General features: G+C 43.8%; 1 protein-coding gene across 3 annotated transcripts in view; it reads left to right on the top strand.

The window, feature by feature from the left end:
• KCNJ3 (potassium inwardly rectifying channel subfamily J member 3) overlaps positions 1-16993 on the top strand; it is a 53187-nt gene that overhangs the window by 21210 nt on the left and 14984 nt on the right. Inside the window, exon 3 of one of the 3 annotated variants that reach the window (XM_065671205.1) lies at positions 16226-16432. The exons of the other annotated variants lie outside the window; for them this stretch is intronic. Coding sequence (XP_065527277.1) covers positions 16226-16356 — 131 coding nt within the window. The 3' untranslated portion in view covers positions 16357-16432. Of the gene's footprint in view, positions 1-16225; positions 16433-16993 lie in introns of those variants that run through there. 3 annotated transcript variants of the gene reach the window in all.

The raw sequence follows: 16993 nt of genomic DNA, 5'->3' as shown, positions 1-16993 counted from the left end.
TCAATGCAATTTATTGCTGCTGATGCTTGGTGGCAGGGCAGTGACTCAGGGTGGTACCCAACACATATCAAGGATGTGTTTAGGATGCGTGGTCAAGTGGAGGCATAGTACCATTAGTAGCGGGTTCATATTTCCTAGAGTTTATTTATTAGAAAGATGATAATGTAATTCAGGGAAATTAGGCAAATATGATAAAGCGGATGTTTGAGACTAGGACTGAGGTTCCTTTCTTCATACTGCCAAATATTTTAGTGTAATTATGAATTATTTACTCATAGTTCCTGTGTGATGTACTGTAGGTTACCCTGCTCTTGCAGGGGGGTTGGACTAGATGATCTTTTTAGGTCCCTTCCAACCCTTGGGATTCTGTGATTCTGTGATTCTGTGATATTCCTTAAACGTACTGTGTGTAGTGAACTTACTAAAACTCATTATTATTAAATGTAGTGTTTCGTGTCCCACGTCACATAGATGTCATTTGAGGCATAATGGTTGCACTTACCTGGAACTACAATCTCTTTATTATTACATTTTTTGTTTGTTTGCTTGTTTCATGTAAAAAAACCCTCCAGAACTAGGTGTCCTGGTGTGTTTTCTGCATGGAGAACAGTTCTCCAAAAGCCCATGTCTGGTTTCTGCACTGCTATGCTACCTCTCCTGGGAAGCAGGGTCTGTTACAGCCTTCAGTGACAACGTTGCAGTTCTGTCTGCCTGCCCTGTATGAGGCTGGGGCACAACCTCCCATGCCTGGGGGTTTCTGATGGTTTGCTGGGGCTGTAGGAGGTGGTGATGCTTGAGGGTTGTTTGACTCTGTTGAACATCTTGCGCCAGACAGAGGGTGTTGGGTGCTGCTCCTGGTGTCCCACCAATGGCTCTGCACCAGGACCTATACAAAGACTCCTTTCCTAAAGCAGTGGCCTGCAGAAATGAGCCTGAGCCTTCCCTGTTCTCTTGGCTTTGCCATACATAAAAGATGCTGTGTCTGCTTCCTTTTATTTTTTTAAGCCATTGGCTTTGACAGCAAGGCTAGACCTGTTGGTGTCCTCATGGCAGCAAGTGGTGCACATTTTTCTCTTTTTCTCTCCAAAACTTGGTGGGGGAAAAAAAGGAAATATGTTCACTTTTGAGGTATTCTTTACTGTCAGAGGGGTGAGGCCCTGGCACAGGTTGCCCAGGGAAGCTGTGGCTGCCCCATCCCTGGCAGTGTTCAAGGCCAGGTTGGACGAGGCTTTGAGCAACCGGGTCTAATGGAAGGTGTCCCTAGCCATGGCAGGTGGGTTGGAACTGGATGAGTTTTAAGGTCCTTTCCAACTAAAACCATTCTGTGATTCTGTGATATACAGCTCAGTGAGTATTTTGAAAGGGAAATCCCAGAGGCCAGTGCCTGTGAGACGGGTTGTGGGTCATCTCAGCCTCAGGGATGCTCAGGGTTTGGGTCAGAGCTCGAAGCATCAGGAAATGTGTTTTCTCCTTCAGACCTGGAAGCAGTGGTGAATCAAAGGAGGCAATGGAAGCTGCCGCATTCTGTGGCAGGTAAAGTGTATTGGCAGTCCTGCTGACAGGGGGAATTTGTGTTTGACTGAATGCAGAACCCCTTGGTAATACTGAGAGTTTAGTAATCCTCACTTAAGTTCTTTACATTTATAAAGACCCACATGGACTTTCCTTTTGCAGATTAATGTATTGGTCTTGGTTTTTACATAGCTCGGGGAGGGGGGCAAGAATGTTTTTTGTTTTGTTTTGTTTGGGTTTTTTTTTACAGTTTCTTCCATTTCTTCTTCTTTTTTTTATGTTGGGTTTTTTCTAGTTTGTTGTTGTTGCTCCCCCCTCCCCCCCCCATTTTTTCTTAAATATTTTCCTTCTGTTTTTTATTTTTGTAATTTTTCTCTTTCCTCTTTTGTTTCTTTTCCTCTTTTTTTTTCATATTTTCTTCCTCCCCCCCCCCTTTTTTTTTTCTTTTCTTGTTTTCCCCTTTGCCTTACAGTTTAATACATGGTATTCTTGATTTTTGTACAGCTGGGTAGGGGGCAGAAATGTTTTTTTTCCTGCACTCCATCCCATTCCTGTAACCGGGAGGGAGCAGGTTTTCCTCAGAAGGTGTTCAAGCTATGCTGAGAAAACACTTTTGTTTCAGTGGCCGATACCTCTCAGGCAAAGATGGGGTCTCTGATCCCCAGGGTGCTGTGGAGCAGCAAAGTGAGTGGGGCTGCTTGGCTTTGAAGAGAGTGTTTTGTCTATTGTACTGAAGCCTTAGCCGTTATTTTTATGTGGGAAATGATTTCCTCTCGTTAATTAACATGTCAGATCAACTGGCCATGCAGGCTCCACCTGGATAAATTATTGATGGTATTGTCAGTATTTTGTATCAGCAGCCAATTGATACCTCCCAAGTATTATTTATTTATAGTTTAAATTATATTCAGCAGGGTACCTGCCTCTGGCAGATGTTCTGTCTGCTCAAAATGTGGAAAAAATGCCCAGTTGGCTTCTCCATGGATACCTGTTACTTGTCCTGGATACCTTAATGCTCACTATTCTTTATTTAGAGCACTACACAACGGGGGCAGGGTTACTAAACATTTCAGCTCCCATTAGGTTATTCCCAGGTGTTTCCTCATGTACTTGCTCACCTAAGGGATAATGAGTTGTAATCCAAGAAAAAAGCCATATTAAATACCCCTGAAACCTTTCCTATCTGTATTCTGCAAGCCCTAGAAGAGGCACTTCTAACATAATTTCTGTGTTCAGAGTGCTAAAGGACACTTATTTTTTTTTTTCTAAGGAGCTTATCTAGGGTTTGCTTGCTCTGAAGTAACATGATTTACTGTGCTGTTTAGATGGGCTGAGGTGCTGCTGGGATGTGTGCAGGGGTGGCAGGTGTGGATGGCAAACTGCTTTTAATGCTGACAACTACAAATAGTGTTTATGGCAAAGCTCTCCCCATCAGCAACCTGCCTGCTAGATTTGTTGTCAGTGCAGAGATTGCTTGTCAAGCCAAAGCTTGTAATCGACAAGCAAAAGGAGTGTTTAGATGAAATCTTAGTTGCACTAGAAGTAGCAGTGCCCTGGTTCTGCTGACAACATAGGCATCCAGATGAGGAGGGATGCAGTGCCCTCAGCACTGGTCCTCTAAATACGGTTATTTTGAGAGACCATAGTTTGAAGCTTCTTCCCCAAAACCTGTCTGTGAAGGTTTGTGTGGGGAGTGGCACAGATAGCTCTCTGAAGGTGGCACTTGCTGCTGGAGGTGGAAAACTGGTTTAACCGTAGTATTGCATTTCCAAATGGCTTAAATGGCTTTAGGGTGCAGTCATTGTCATCACAAAGCACCAACGCTTGGTTTTTCCAAAAGACTTCATTGGCACGTCATCTTGACTTCTTCCTTGTGATGAACTTTGTTTCTTTTGCCTTTTAGAAGTTTGAAAACCTAAGGGACTCTACGGGGAGCGTGCAGGGAGCAGGCTGTGTACTTGCAGAGAGCATCCAATCATCAATAATATCCCAAAGCAAATCGGCCTTACCCAAACAACTAATGTCTGCCTCCAATTGCTCCCAGCAAACTGTAACTAGGTTACAAAATGTGGGTTCATTTACAGAGAAAGAACCTCAGGAAGGGTTTGTTCTTTCATCCACAGACAGAAGGACAATTTGCAGCCTGCTGCTGCTGCTTCTTACTGGCTGCGGGGCTCATGTGGTTTTTAATGGGTGACATAAAAAAGTTATAGTTTCTGCTTAAACCCTTGTTACATGTCTGCTTTGGTCCATTTGTCAAGCCAAGGTGACATTTAAGTGAAAGAGGACAGCTGTTTTAGCTGTGCGCATTAACAAAATCAGACCTTCACTATTTTTAACTTACTCGATGATGAAATTGTTTGGCAGGAAGAAGGGGGAAAAGCCTGTTGTGGGTAAAATGCTATGATGTTTCAGGAGAGAATCATCCAAAATGTACATCCAAAGACCATAATTAGGAGCTCCTAAATCTAATGGAGGGGAAACCTGTGCTCAGCCTGAAAACAGCCCAGAAGCTCTTCAAGTGCTGTGGGCTGTGGGGGGAGCCCTGCAGGCTGGGGCTGGGGTGACACAGCAGCCTGCAGACACTGTCTTCATGGGGGCTGGCTGGGGGCCTGCTTGTGGTGGGCTCTGGCACCCTCCCTTTAGGGGCTGTTCCTTCTGCGTCCCTTCCCTGCTCCATTGGCTTGGCTGTGTGGGGTTTGGAGGGAGCAGCTAGGGAAGCCAGAGGTGACAGGACAGCCCTTGTGCCCTGCCCTGGGATGGGGCATGCTACTCCTGGACCGCAGGCTATACTAGAAATAAGAGATCCTGAGAAAACTTGCCTTTATGGTTATCTACAATGGCAGCACTTTTGATCTGTCCTGCTTCTGGCATATCACATTAAAGTGAGTAGAAGAGTATAGGGTCGGCTGCATTCATAGGGGTGCAAAGAATTTTTTTATCTGTGTATGTCATCACAGTATTGGTAGTAGATGCTGGGGATCTTGAGAACTGCTTCCTTCTCCGTTTGTATTATTTATTACAAATTAATCATCTTTTTTTCCCCCTATATTTGTTAGCTCTCTGTGGGTCTTCAACATATCACTTGTGCTGTAGATTAATAAATCATAACATTCCCCACCACCCACTGTGGACCCGCAGTGCCCAGGTAAGGTACTACTGTGGAGAGGGGAGAACCGCACGCCAGGCTGCCAGCCCTGACATTGACAGAACTGTCAAACCTAGTACCAAAAAGCACATTTACCCTCTTATTTCAGCAAATTCTCATTTCCTGAATCAAGGTTAGGAACTTTTATTTCTGTTGGGAGATCTGCGTACTCACTGGCTGCCTTCCTCCCTGGTAGGGTCACAAGCGTACTTCAGCTGTAATGCTGTGCTTCCAGTTATTTATAACTTCCCAGTCAGTTAACTTCTAGGACTGGATTTTCTTCATGCTTGGTCTTTGCTTGGAGGAAAATATATTTTCACAAGTTAGACAAAGAAATATCTGCATTTGGTGGATTATGGATTCGTGGTGCAGAGCTGCACATTCCCTGGCCAGTACATACAGCTCTCTTGATAGGTGGGAAGCAGGAAGGCAGCAGAAGAGGTAGAATTAACATTGCTAAGAGTTGTTTTTTTTCCCTTAATCTGACCTGATTTCAGTCTCCTGTCACATATGACTTGATAAAAAGTTTCTTAAGAAACTGAGGATCTCTAAATACTGAGATGCATTTCATATCATGAAGCACAGTTTCTGATGTATTTCTGTGGCAAGATGTTTACAAGCTCATGGAAGTCATCTCAGAAGTTCCAGAAAAATTCATTTTTCTTAAAAGGAAATTGTCTGATATCTAACAATTTATTTCTTAGTGAAAGTTGGGAAGAGCCTTGCTTATTGTTTGGTATTCAGTGTCCACAGTGTAGATGCTTTTTGACAGGAATTATTGTTTTGGATTACTTATGTGAAGAAAATACAATATGGGACCTTCGTGTGCCCTGCTTGGCGCACATTGCTGCTGGCAAGTGATTTATTAAGGGTCTTCATGCAATATATTGGTTTTTAAGAAATAAATATGCAATGTGCCACGCCGCTGCTGAGGTGATGCATGACTGTAGGGTCTTCAGAGCAGTATTTGATCATTGTACTGTAACTGTTGTTGCGTTCACAAACAGCAGTGAATACAGTAGTCAGGTTAGGTGCCTGGTGGTATGTTAGGTGTGTGTTCTCTTTGAGGCCATGGTCTTCCTTGGGCCCCAGAATGTGAAGAGGGGGGGGTTATTTTCTGCCTTGTAACAGTGGGAAGCCAGTCTGGTTACACAGCCTGGCTGTCCCCTGGAATGGACATGTCTCCAGCATGCTTATTTGGCACTGAAGTATGGCAAAACACATAAAAAAGTCAGCATTTGGGGGCTTTGAGCAACCTGGTCTAATGGAAGGTGTCCCTGCCCATGGGTGATCTTTAAAGTCCCTTCCAACTCAAACCATTCTATGACTCTAAGATTCTCTGTATTATTTGCATTTATTTCTTTTTGTCAGCCCTTACAAATGTCATTGTCCAGAGCTCCTTAGCCAGGTCTGTGCTATGAAGCCTCAGGATTGATGATACTGAGCTTTTCTTTGCAAAGGGTGCCTGGACTTGATGCTTAAACTGTCGGTATATGTGCTTGGAAATAGGATAACCAGACATGGTATTGGTATTTTGTGTGTCAGGAAGCGCTACGGTCATGTAAGGACACAAAATTCATTGCCAAAGTTGAGGCATCTTCATCATACAGTCGTTCCTTGAATCTTTATCATTAGTGACAAAACATGGGCATGAAGAGTCTTTCTAGGAAAGAAATTAAATAAATCTCTAACAACAGAAAGTATTTGAACATAATGGGTAGGGCACATGTATAAAGCAAATCCAGAAGCTGTATAAACAAGAGATGATTTCCAGCCCAGCACTGCATCATGTCCTCCACAGTTTCACACCAATAATGTGCTGAGCCAGCTTTAATCCCACAAACAATATATCTCCAGATAAATAGACTTCATAGACCGTTTTACTGTCCGGTGGCAGAATTGCTTGTTTCTTGTGGGGTTTTGTTCTGCCAGCTCCACATGTGCTTGCAAAATTTGTATTTTCAAGAAATATTCTGCAGAAACAGAAAGTCAACTACTTGACATAGTCCAGACAAAGAAAAAAAACCACAACCCAAAACAAGCTGGGTATGATATGCATTAAATACCACAAGCAATCACAAGGATGCATGTGTTGATGACAGGACATTCATCAAGAGGTGTGACGTGTACTGAGGTTTTTGCAGCCCAGTGAAAGCACAGGGAACATCCACGGGGGTGCAGATCTGCTGGTTCTCCCCATAGCACCACCATGGGATTCCTGCATGCTGTATGGGGTGCGCAGCGACTCTGTGTCCTGCTCCGCTGTGGGGGAAATACACCTAAGTGTACTGAGGGCTACCAGGGGAGGGTGATTAGCAACCTTTATTTTTTAATATACATTGCCTTTAGTCAGCTCTGCCCCTGCAGAGCCAGTGTGCTTCTGCCAACTTAAAGTGAAAATGGAATTAATGTCCTATGGTTGAGCTAAGCAAATGATGTAAAAATCCTACTTACCTATTAAAAAGGCAAAGGTTTTAAAAAGTAGTCACCCCTTTAAGTCATTCACCCTAATGGGCTCCTCCAGCACAGGCACTGAAGCAGCTATTTTTGTCAGAGAGGTGGTACTGTGAACTTCAGAGAGGGCATTGGATTGGTGGCCAAGTACATAGCAGTCAGTGCCGTAAAGATACCTGGAAAATGGTCAGAATGCCCAGGAAGGACGAGTGCTGCCCTGCCCGGCTGCTTTTAGCTTGTGCTTGGAGCTTGCTGGGGGGGCTCACTTTTTGGGCGAACCTCTGGACAAGAGATGCTGTAGTTGCACGCACTTACCATTGCTGCGTTGGGAGTTAGTGTCTGCATCCTTTCCACAGGCTGAGAATGGATTTTAGGGAATATCTGTGGGAGTGAGGACTTGGAGATGCTGTAGGGTCCCATGGCTCCTCCAGTGTGAGTCAGGTACACCAGTCCCGTTGGGAATTGCCATGTGTTTATTTCAGGCAGGTCTAAGGAAAGATAAAACATAAATGCAGAAATAAAGGTAGTAAAAGTGAGGTGGCCTCTTGGAACAGCAATTTTTCTGACAAGATTTTCTCTGCTCCCCATTAAGACATGGATCTGTGTCTGTAGTGGGATGATTCAGGACAAGGCTGAGCGCTCCCATCTCCTGCATAAATAACGGAGGATACAGCGTGACTAATTGTTTGTGATTAAGGACATGTGTACACCATGTCTGATGAGGCTGTGCTGTGTTAAGGTCTTTCAATCATTCTTGTACCAATTGCTGTTAGCCATTTCATAGTTTTGTGTTGGGAAGTGGCTTCTCCAGCAAGCCCACGATGCTTTCCCTCCCTTCTGCAGTGTATTTAGTATAAGGAGGATGTGGGTTTCAGGCTGTTTTTGGCTTCTGGGGTGCTTTTGGGATGAGAGTGAGTAAGAGTTGGAATAACTTTAAAGTTAAAATTATGACCTCAGGGTATAGGAAAGTGCAAGGGTAATAAAGATGATGCCTGGAAGGAGCTGTGAACCAGCACTCCTCTGCTGCTTTTGGTGCTAAATTTGGTTTCCTTTCCATATGGAGAGTTTCAGACTGATGTTCTCAGCACATCAACTGCTTGGGCTCTTTCTCCTGGTCATCCCCCTTTCACCTTTGCTCCTGGAGCTGTAATTTTAGTTCCCCCGTTAAAAACCATGTCTGCAGAAGTTCACAGCTGCAGTGATAAATGCTATAGCAGCACCAGAAGTGCAGGATCTCTAATTTAGGAATCATTACCCCAGATAAGAAGGCATTAAAGAGGCCAGAATGGGTCCAGTGATAATTCAGCTGCAGGGTGCGTCTGCAACCATGGCGAGCCTGCGAGGCTCTGGCTCCACACCCCTTCATCATGCTTAGCATGCTTTGTGAAGAAGTTTTTGTGTGTAATCAAAGGAATACAGAAACACGCAAAGTAATTACTGAAGATTAACAAGTTACAGGATACGTAAATGGATTTTTGTTCTGTGTTTTGTTATTCCTATGGCTAATGATACGAGAGGGAAGGCTTTAATTTCAAATACTCCAGGTTTTTAGAGGTGACTGACCAGCAGCAGAGGATTGAGTGTCCCACTGAATTCTGCCCAGTTACTGATTTAGCAAAGACTATCTAAAGAAGCTGTTTGTTTGAGGGTACCCTGGGGGCATGGAGTAGTTGCTTGTTAGTTAGCAGGTAGCTGGTGTCATCCTCTGAATTCCTCTCTCTCAGAGTTTTGCTGCCAGGTTGAAGCTTGAATGTGCCGGTAAGTATTTTGCTGATGAAGGGAGGAAATGTTACAGGAAAGAGAAATGAATTAGGAGAATATTTAGAGCCAAAAGGCGGGGCGTGGGGGGTGGGTGGAATAATACACAACTGAATTGCAAAAATATTTTTCTTAACATACATGAGCCCAATTTTGGTGCTCAAAGAGCATGCAGATTGCTGTGCTTCTGCAGTGGCTTGCTCTGGCAGTAGGATTTATTGTTCAAATAATATTATTACCATTGCTCCTAATGGGAGATTGTTTCAAAGTGGTGCTATTGATGTTGTCATTTGGATATGAATTTTCTGTTTTCTCATGGTAGCCTGCCTTTCCGCTATCTCACCTGTGGAAACACAACTTTTTTCTTCACCTCCTGTCTTTCCAGGAGAGCAAAGTAGAGATTCATTCCTAAAGAAAAGCTGAAACCCCTCTGTTGCTTCATAACAGGACTTTATCAAGGCAACGTAGAAACAGCCTTTTGGCATCCGAGACAGTAATGTTTTCTAAGAATGATTGTCTGTGTCTTAGATTTTAAAGCTGAAATATTCCAGGAGGATTTTCATGTCTGCTGGTGTTTTTAGCTTGTGGGTCAGAGTTTGGACTGGTTCTTTGGGACCTGGGGGTCAGGCTGGGATAAAGCGTTCAGGGGGGGATGGGGGTTGCTTTGCTGCCTCCTTGTGTGCAGGACACAGTTTGGAAGCTGGAAAGTGTAGGGGTGTAAGATTTATTAGCATCTCCCAAACGATGCGGGGCAGGTATAGGAAGGAGAGTCTCTGATGGCTTTTACTTTGCGGTGGCGTGCAAGTTGTAGTCATTGCCCCCAGGATTTCCCATTTAAATAGATGCTGCCCACAGGGGTAAATACTTACAATGAGCTTTCTGCGTCTAACTGTACCTAGAAGCTTGTATCTCCATCCCTTGGTGTGCATTATTACCAGGTCTTTTCCAACAAACTGCATAATGCATTGCATAGAAACTGTTCTTCAGCAATTCATGTTCACCCACAAGTTGCTCTTTGAAATACTAATTTACATGAGTTCCTTTTGTGAAAAAAAAAAACGTTGTGGCAAGCTGGGCAGAATTGGTTGCTTCCATTATTTTATGTAACAGGCAAAGAGCCAGACTGGGATTGATGCAGGGATGTGTCTTCTCAATAGTCTGTTGGAAGTTTCTGGAGACAGCTTGAACACACTAAGCTATGATGGCAGTAAACTGTGAGCATCCTTTGAGGTTTTGGGTTTGCTGCCCTCACTTCAGTACTTGTGGCAATACCATGGCTGTAGCTCAGCAAGGGGTGCTGGGGTGATGCTACACCATGCTTGAGGGGTGGGTGTAGGTACCATGCCACTGGGTGACCCTTGGCTGGGCTTGTAGTTTCCTGGAACAGATTTCATCTGCCTTTCCCTTAATCTCAATGTTGCTGAACATGACCAAGCCAAGTGTATCTCATGGCTTTTTCTTCTCAGACAGGTTCTCAGAATTAGGGTTTTTTTATTTTAGTTCCTTGTCTCCAGTTTGTCACTTTCCATGTAAAACAGAATTTGCTCCCAAGTATTTTGTGTCTCAGAATGGCAATTTCAGCTCTTGGAGATGCTGATATCTAGAATATAGAAACTTCACTGGAAGTGTGTTGGGGTTATCTGTGTCCTTTGGGGCTACCTGTGTGTGCTTTTGCCCTGGGGTGCCTGTGAGCTGGCCATCATGTTACAGCCATCAGGGTCTGCAGTCTGAGTACCGGATAGAAAGTAGACCCTAGAGCCTCCCTCTGACTATAGCTGTCTTCCAAACGACCCTTCAGGGCCATATTAATTATTCATTCTTTTTTGCCTTTTTATTTTGTGGCATGACACTTCACATACATTAGCCACAATCATCTAATGGGACGCAAACTGTGGTGCTAAGCATATTCACAGTGTTTCGCTGGAGCTCCTTTCCTCTTCCTCATTATGCTGCAGATGCATTAAATTCACACGGTACACAGTAATGGGGATGAAATTTCCCACAGTGGAACATTGCTGACTTAATGTTGCGTGATGAAATAGCACAGATTTATATTTAATATTTTTTTTCAAGCAGGCATCACAGTGTAAGATTTTTCTGCTTGTGGCTGTTTCGCTCAATACTGCTCAGCAGCCAGACCTAGGCAGGTTTTAAAGCTGTGGGAAATTCATATGATGCTTTAGACTAAGTACCACATGCATAATAAAAAAAATCGTTTTTTTCTTTTTTTCCTTTTATTTTTAAACCTGAAATAGTTTAAGCCTTTAAAACATATCCAGCGAACATGCCTTGAGATGTTGCTTGAGCCATGATGCCCATCTTTGCATTCTGTGATTGTGTGTATATATTACCAATGGGAACGTGTTACTAACAGTAGCATTAAGGTAAATTGTATTCTCTGGGTGCTCTGTCTCAGGGGACCTGCTCCAAGGGGAGAAGAGGCTCCTGCAGAAGGCTGAGCTCAGGTTGTAATTAATTCATCAGTGAAACTCTCTGGAATTAAAGCTCTGTTCTGAGAGAGGCTTCTAATTGAGAGTAAATGGCTCATTAGCGTTGAACAGATCAACCTGAGAACATCAGTAAACAGAAACAAAATAATTAGGGACTTTCGGGTAGTGTAATAATGCTTCTCTGGCTGCTGGGATTGCTCCTTGTGAATACTGAGGTGGGTAAGGTGCAGGTGTGTGGTTTGGAAAAGATGGATTTGGGGGGCTTGAGTTGTGCTGTGTTGATGTGCAGATAGGGTAAGATGGCCATCTCCTCCTGCTTGAGTCCCCGCAGCTCTGCGTGGGCAGCTTCCCCCCTGTTGGACTCCAGCAAGGTACATGGAAATAATAGGCATGTGAGTTTAGGGAAAAAAAATTATAAAATGAGCAGCAGCGGCTGCTATACAGAAAATTATTTTTAAATATATATATGTGTAAGAAAAGTATTAAAATGTAGGATAGTTTGTTGTTGATAATAAAGGGAGGAGTAGGACACTGAAGTGAAGAGTCCAGCACAGTGGGATGGAGCAGACCTTTGGGCTTTTCCAGTGTGATGTGAAATGATGCTTACACTTGTGGTTACTGCTGTGTACCCCCCCCCATGGCAGGGGGCTTGGAACTAGATGATTTTTAAGTCCCTTCCAACCCTAACCATTCTATGATTCTGTGGTCCATGAAGTGCATGTCCTTGTTGCACTTTGTTTATATGAGGGGCTGCAGCAGAAAAGCAGCAGCAACCTACCAGCAGAAGACCCCCATCTCTCTTGTTGTTCTCGTGAACTTTACATCCTGCAGACGGAGAAGATGCACAGAAAATGCACAAAATGGCTTTTCATACCTCAGTGCACAGAAAAGACAGTAATAGAAAAAAAAAAAACCCAACAAAACAAAACAAAAACAAACAAAAAACCCCAAACCCCCCCCAAAAAACTTTTTTTTTTTTTTCCTTTTCAAATGGAAGGAAAAAGAAATGTAACTCTCTGGAGAGTGGCTGGTCACAGCAGTTCCTGATAGAAGCCAGGATTTTTGAGATGTGGCTGGTCTTGTATTAGGAAGTGGTTGAAGTTAACAACTTTGCTTTGTATTTGTGCAGATTTAACTGGTCTTTCTAAATGTGCATAGGAAGCCTGACATTAGAGATGTAGGGGAGAGAGAGAAAAAGAGCTTCATATCCTAGTAACAGGCACTGGCAGCCAGGAAGAGGCATCCTTGAGCCCTTCGAAGAGGAGGAGACACTTCTGCTGACTTTGAGTGGAAAAAGGAAGGATTTTTCCCCCAGGGGCTGCTTGACACCCCTGCGCCAGCCTGCCACCCTGCCTGCCTCAGTGTGCGTCTCTTCTGCAGCACAAAACACACAACCCAGGGGAACGCAAGCAGCCGTGCACCAGTGTAGCTATTAAACTAAGCCCTTCTTCCTCACCTGAAGCTCTGCTTCAGCTTTTCCACTAGACCAGTCTGCATGTTGCCCTTAGCTCTTTATTTTCTCTAACTTTGCTCTTGCAGAGCAGGCTTTTCCCTCTCTGAGCTGTGGAGAGGAGCTTGTTTTGGCAGTGCTTGTGCCTTCAGTGTGTCATGGCATTGCCATGGTTTCAGGTGATTAAATTTGGCTTGCTTTTTTGAATTTAGAACCACAGAATGGTTTGGATTGGACAGGTCCTTAAAGACCATGTAGTTCCAACCCCCCCTGCCCCAGGTAGGGACCCCTTCCACTAGACCAGATTGCTCAAAGCCCTGTCCAACCTGGCCTTGAACACTTCCAGGGATGGGGCAGTGACAGCTTCTTGGGTCTCTTCCTGGAAGAAAAGCAGTACACTGACATTTAGGTTTGGAAGCAAAAAAAATACCATAGGAAATTCATAAGGAAATGTCAAAAACACTGACTTGCTTTTGAAATTTTCAGAAAGAAAAGTCATGGTTTTCTCCAAAATGTCGAAAAGGGCCCAGACTCACAGGATTTTACACTAGCTTGGTGAGAGTTACTAGCAGTGCAATTTGAATATATGGAAAGGGGTTGTGCATAAAATTAGAAACTCGTTATAGGGATGTGGTTATTTGTACAGTACAGTTTTGAGTTGCGGCTTATTTGTTCTCCTGGGACGCACATGGAGGTAACAAGTACGCTGCATGACATCGCATCGCATAGTCACTAATTAACCTTTGCTGACTGGTGTAATAGTCTTACTCCTGTGAGTGCCACAGGAAATTATTTTCTGTTATATGATGTTCTTCATACTTTGTATATAAACCATAATGGAAGATGGGGTCATATGAAGAAAACAGCATTCAATAACTCTGAGCCTTATCTGCCTTTCCTGGCCTTGCATCAGGAAATGTTGGTCCTGTTTTATTTGGGATTTTTATTTTAATATAGGAGAGGTTTGGTGACACTGCAGATGAAGGAACAGCTCTGAAATGTTGTGCATCTGGTGATATGAATATACCTGTATAATCTGTGGAGATCAGTGAAGTGTATTTCCAAGGGAAAAAAAAACCAAAAAACAACACAAAATTACTGAACATATGAAGATATTTTTTCAGAAGTTTGTCTGAAGGGAAGCCCAGGTTTAGCAGAGTAAGAGCTCAGTAGGTTGGGGAGGTAATGCTAAGATGGTGGGCTCACTGAAGAGGAAGGGGAAACCTTATATTTGGGCAGGCTGATTTTCATATCTCAAATCTGTGAAAAGACCCAATCAGAGGCAAGAGAGTGTGAATCTTTCAGTGCTCAATACATTTAAAAGTGGGATTTGTTATTAAGAAAGCGTGTTGCGTGGCTTCATGTGGCCAGCATCTGTGTGATTGTAGCTATAAAGCTCTGCATGTCTTTCTCTGAGGAGTAAGGGGGAAACAAAGTAGTTCCATGTTTTTTCCAAGAAAAGCACCTTTTGTCTTCCATCTTCTCTCCCTTAAAAATCACAGTCAGTCATCAGCCAGGGCTCAGAGGCTCTTCTTGGACATGGACAAGTGTGGTGGTGTTCTGCTAAGTAAGCCCCATCTTCAAAGGCTGAAAAACCAAGGTTATAGGCAACTTGTTTCCCTGCTGTCTGTAGCCAGGGACTGCTCAGATGGGAAGAACAAAACCCAGTCATGTCCCGCTGTGTGCCTGGGGCTCAGTCACGGCTCTTGGGAAAATTAAAGCAATTGCATTTTGGGTAATTAATGCTAAAGAATGTCCTTAAAAAGTACTGCCATTTCAACTTTATATTTTAGCAGGATTTCTAGCTGGTCAAACTGAGCAGAGCCTGCACTGGTTTGCCTTCTAGCAAAGGCAAGAAGTGGTGTGCACAGGTATTTTGGACTCATGTTTAGGTAGAGGCTTTTGCAGTGGAAGTACAAGAAAGAACATCATTTTCCCTTCTTGCTGACAGCTGAGAGATGTAGCACCTGATCAAAGTGAGCACAACAGATTTGTTTAAGGTTTGTACAGAGCCTGTGTTGAAGCGTGTACAACATGCGGGGGGGATGGGGAGAGTAACCTGGAATGAATGTTGATTGCCTCCAAAATGTAAATAAATAGGTGTTGGGTTAGATAGATATGCTCATACTTATTCCTGGAACTGCTTGCATCAACACCATCAACAAATTCCTTCATAAGGACAAGAAAATCCTGATTTTTAAGATGTTCTCCTTTCTAAAGTTCATGACTGTTTTGAAACCTCAGAGGCCTTTCTGGACCTATATGGAAATATGGTTGTCGTGAAAACCTGAAATTGCTGCCAGGAAACAAAGCCTAATGAAAAACTGTATTTGCAGGGATTTACTGCCTGGTTTTCCACTCGTCTTCCTGCAGCTGTGTTTATTTTCTGTGGGAGCTGCTGGGACTAAGAGCACTATTTAAAACTGCTTATTTTGGGTGGGCACCTGGCTGGGCGTTGGCTTCTCCCACAGAAGCATCCCGTTTCTCCCAGCCTTTGCACAGATGCTCTTCTCGCAGATCACTTCTGAAAAGCTGTGTGAATACTATGGCTCTTGCGGCTTTGATGTAATTTAAGTCTAATTATTGATATTATAGAACAGTACAGATAATTGATGCTGGTGCTTGGGTCACTGTAGCAACTTGTGAGGCCGTGATCTTGGCCAAGAGGCATTCAGCACTATCCTGAAGAGGGTAACTTGTTTCTAAATATATATCATTGCATATATATACATGTTTTGTGCATCAAGGTGTTTCTGGTTTCCTGAAGAGACTTTTACAGCCCAAACTCCAGCCTGACAATCATTTTCCCCAGCACTGACAAAATTGATGCATTTCATCCCTAGGAAATTCTGTGTGCCTGATGTGTTTGCATGAAATGTTTGTCAGCTAAAACCAAAGACTATGCAGCATATGCTATGTTTAGTTCAGGGGATCTTGTGTTAAGCACTGTGCATTAATTTTAAATATGTGACAGAAGCTGTACCAGGCTGGTTGATGCTTGTGATGGAGCTGGGAGCTATGAATGTTTCAAGTGCAAGACAGGCACTCTTAGTTGCAGGACAAGAGCTGTAGTTAGAAAAGCTGGGTTAAACACCACATCAGAAGTTGTCTGTAGCAGAAAGGAACAGAACAGTCCCTGCAAACTGAAGGCAGTGGTTTAGGGTTGTTAGGGTTGCCAGTACGGCAAGCCAGTAAGGCTTCTCCAGATCTTGCTCTGGGTTTGAAGTAGGCAGTTGCTGTCCCAAAGTGGGAGGCCATTGCCCCCATCTGCCCTCTATTTAGGGTCCACCCTCTGGTTTCCAGCAGCTGAGTATGCCTGTCATCCCTGTATCTAGCCCTGGTCTACCTATGGGGTACATGTGAGTGCTAGGACAGTCAGTGATCACCATAACTTTTAAATACTATTACACCAAGAGAGGACAATGGTACATGAAGTTTTTTCCTCTTTCCTAGGTGGCTCACAGTCTGTATGGGAGTATCTCACATTGCATTTTCTGTTTGAAGCAGCCATGGTCAGCTGGGGCTGCAGGCTGGGAGCAGAAGTCACACCAGTACAGGAGCAGGATTGTTTGAAGCAGTTCTGAGGATGAATTGATTGCCTTGAAATGTTTAGTGCTGCAAAGATATTCAATAAATTAATAACACCTGTTAGACAAACAATACTAAGTAAGAAAAGTTCATTTCCAAACTCAGCTCCTTGTTGCATTTCATCTTTGCATTGATACAGTTCATAGAATTATAGAATGGTTAGTGTTGTAAAGGACTTCAAGATCACCTAGTTCCAACCCCCCTGCCATGGGCAGGGACACCTCGCACAAGACCATGTCGCCCAAGGCCCTTTCCAAACTGGCGTTGAACACTGCCAGGAATGGATCATTCACAACTTCTTTGGGCAACCCATTCCAGTGCCTCAGCACCCTCACAGTAAAGAACTTCTTCCTAAAGTCTAACCTGAACTTTCCCTGAGCTTTCTTCCTTACATCTAACCTGAGTTCCCCTGAACTTCATACCGAATGGCACATAATTTTCAGCTTAGGAACTGGCTGTCAGGTTTATGGTGTATTTAAACACGTCTCTCGGCCATCCCCAGAAAGCCTTTTTCCATACCATGGATGCAGGAAAGGAAGCTGGAAAGGAGGAGCTGGTGCTGCAGTGGGTCTATCTATGCTGCCAGCACTGCTGCCAAGCTCCCTCCTCTCCCTCAGGCAGCAGTTAGAGGAC

This window comes from Lathamus discolor, chromosome 3 (genome assembly GCF_037157495.1).
Source record: "Lathamus discolor isolate bLatDis1 chromosome 3, bLatDis1.hap1, whole genome shotgun sequence".
Lineage (NCBI taxonomy): Eukaryota > Metazoa > Chordata > Aves > Psittaciformes > Psittacidae > Lathamus > Lathamus discolor.
The sequence above is the reverse complement of the archived record's forward strand: the minus strand, read 5'-3'. Positions and strand labels throughout refer to the sequence as shown.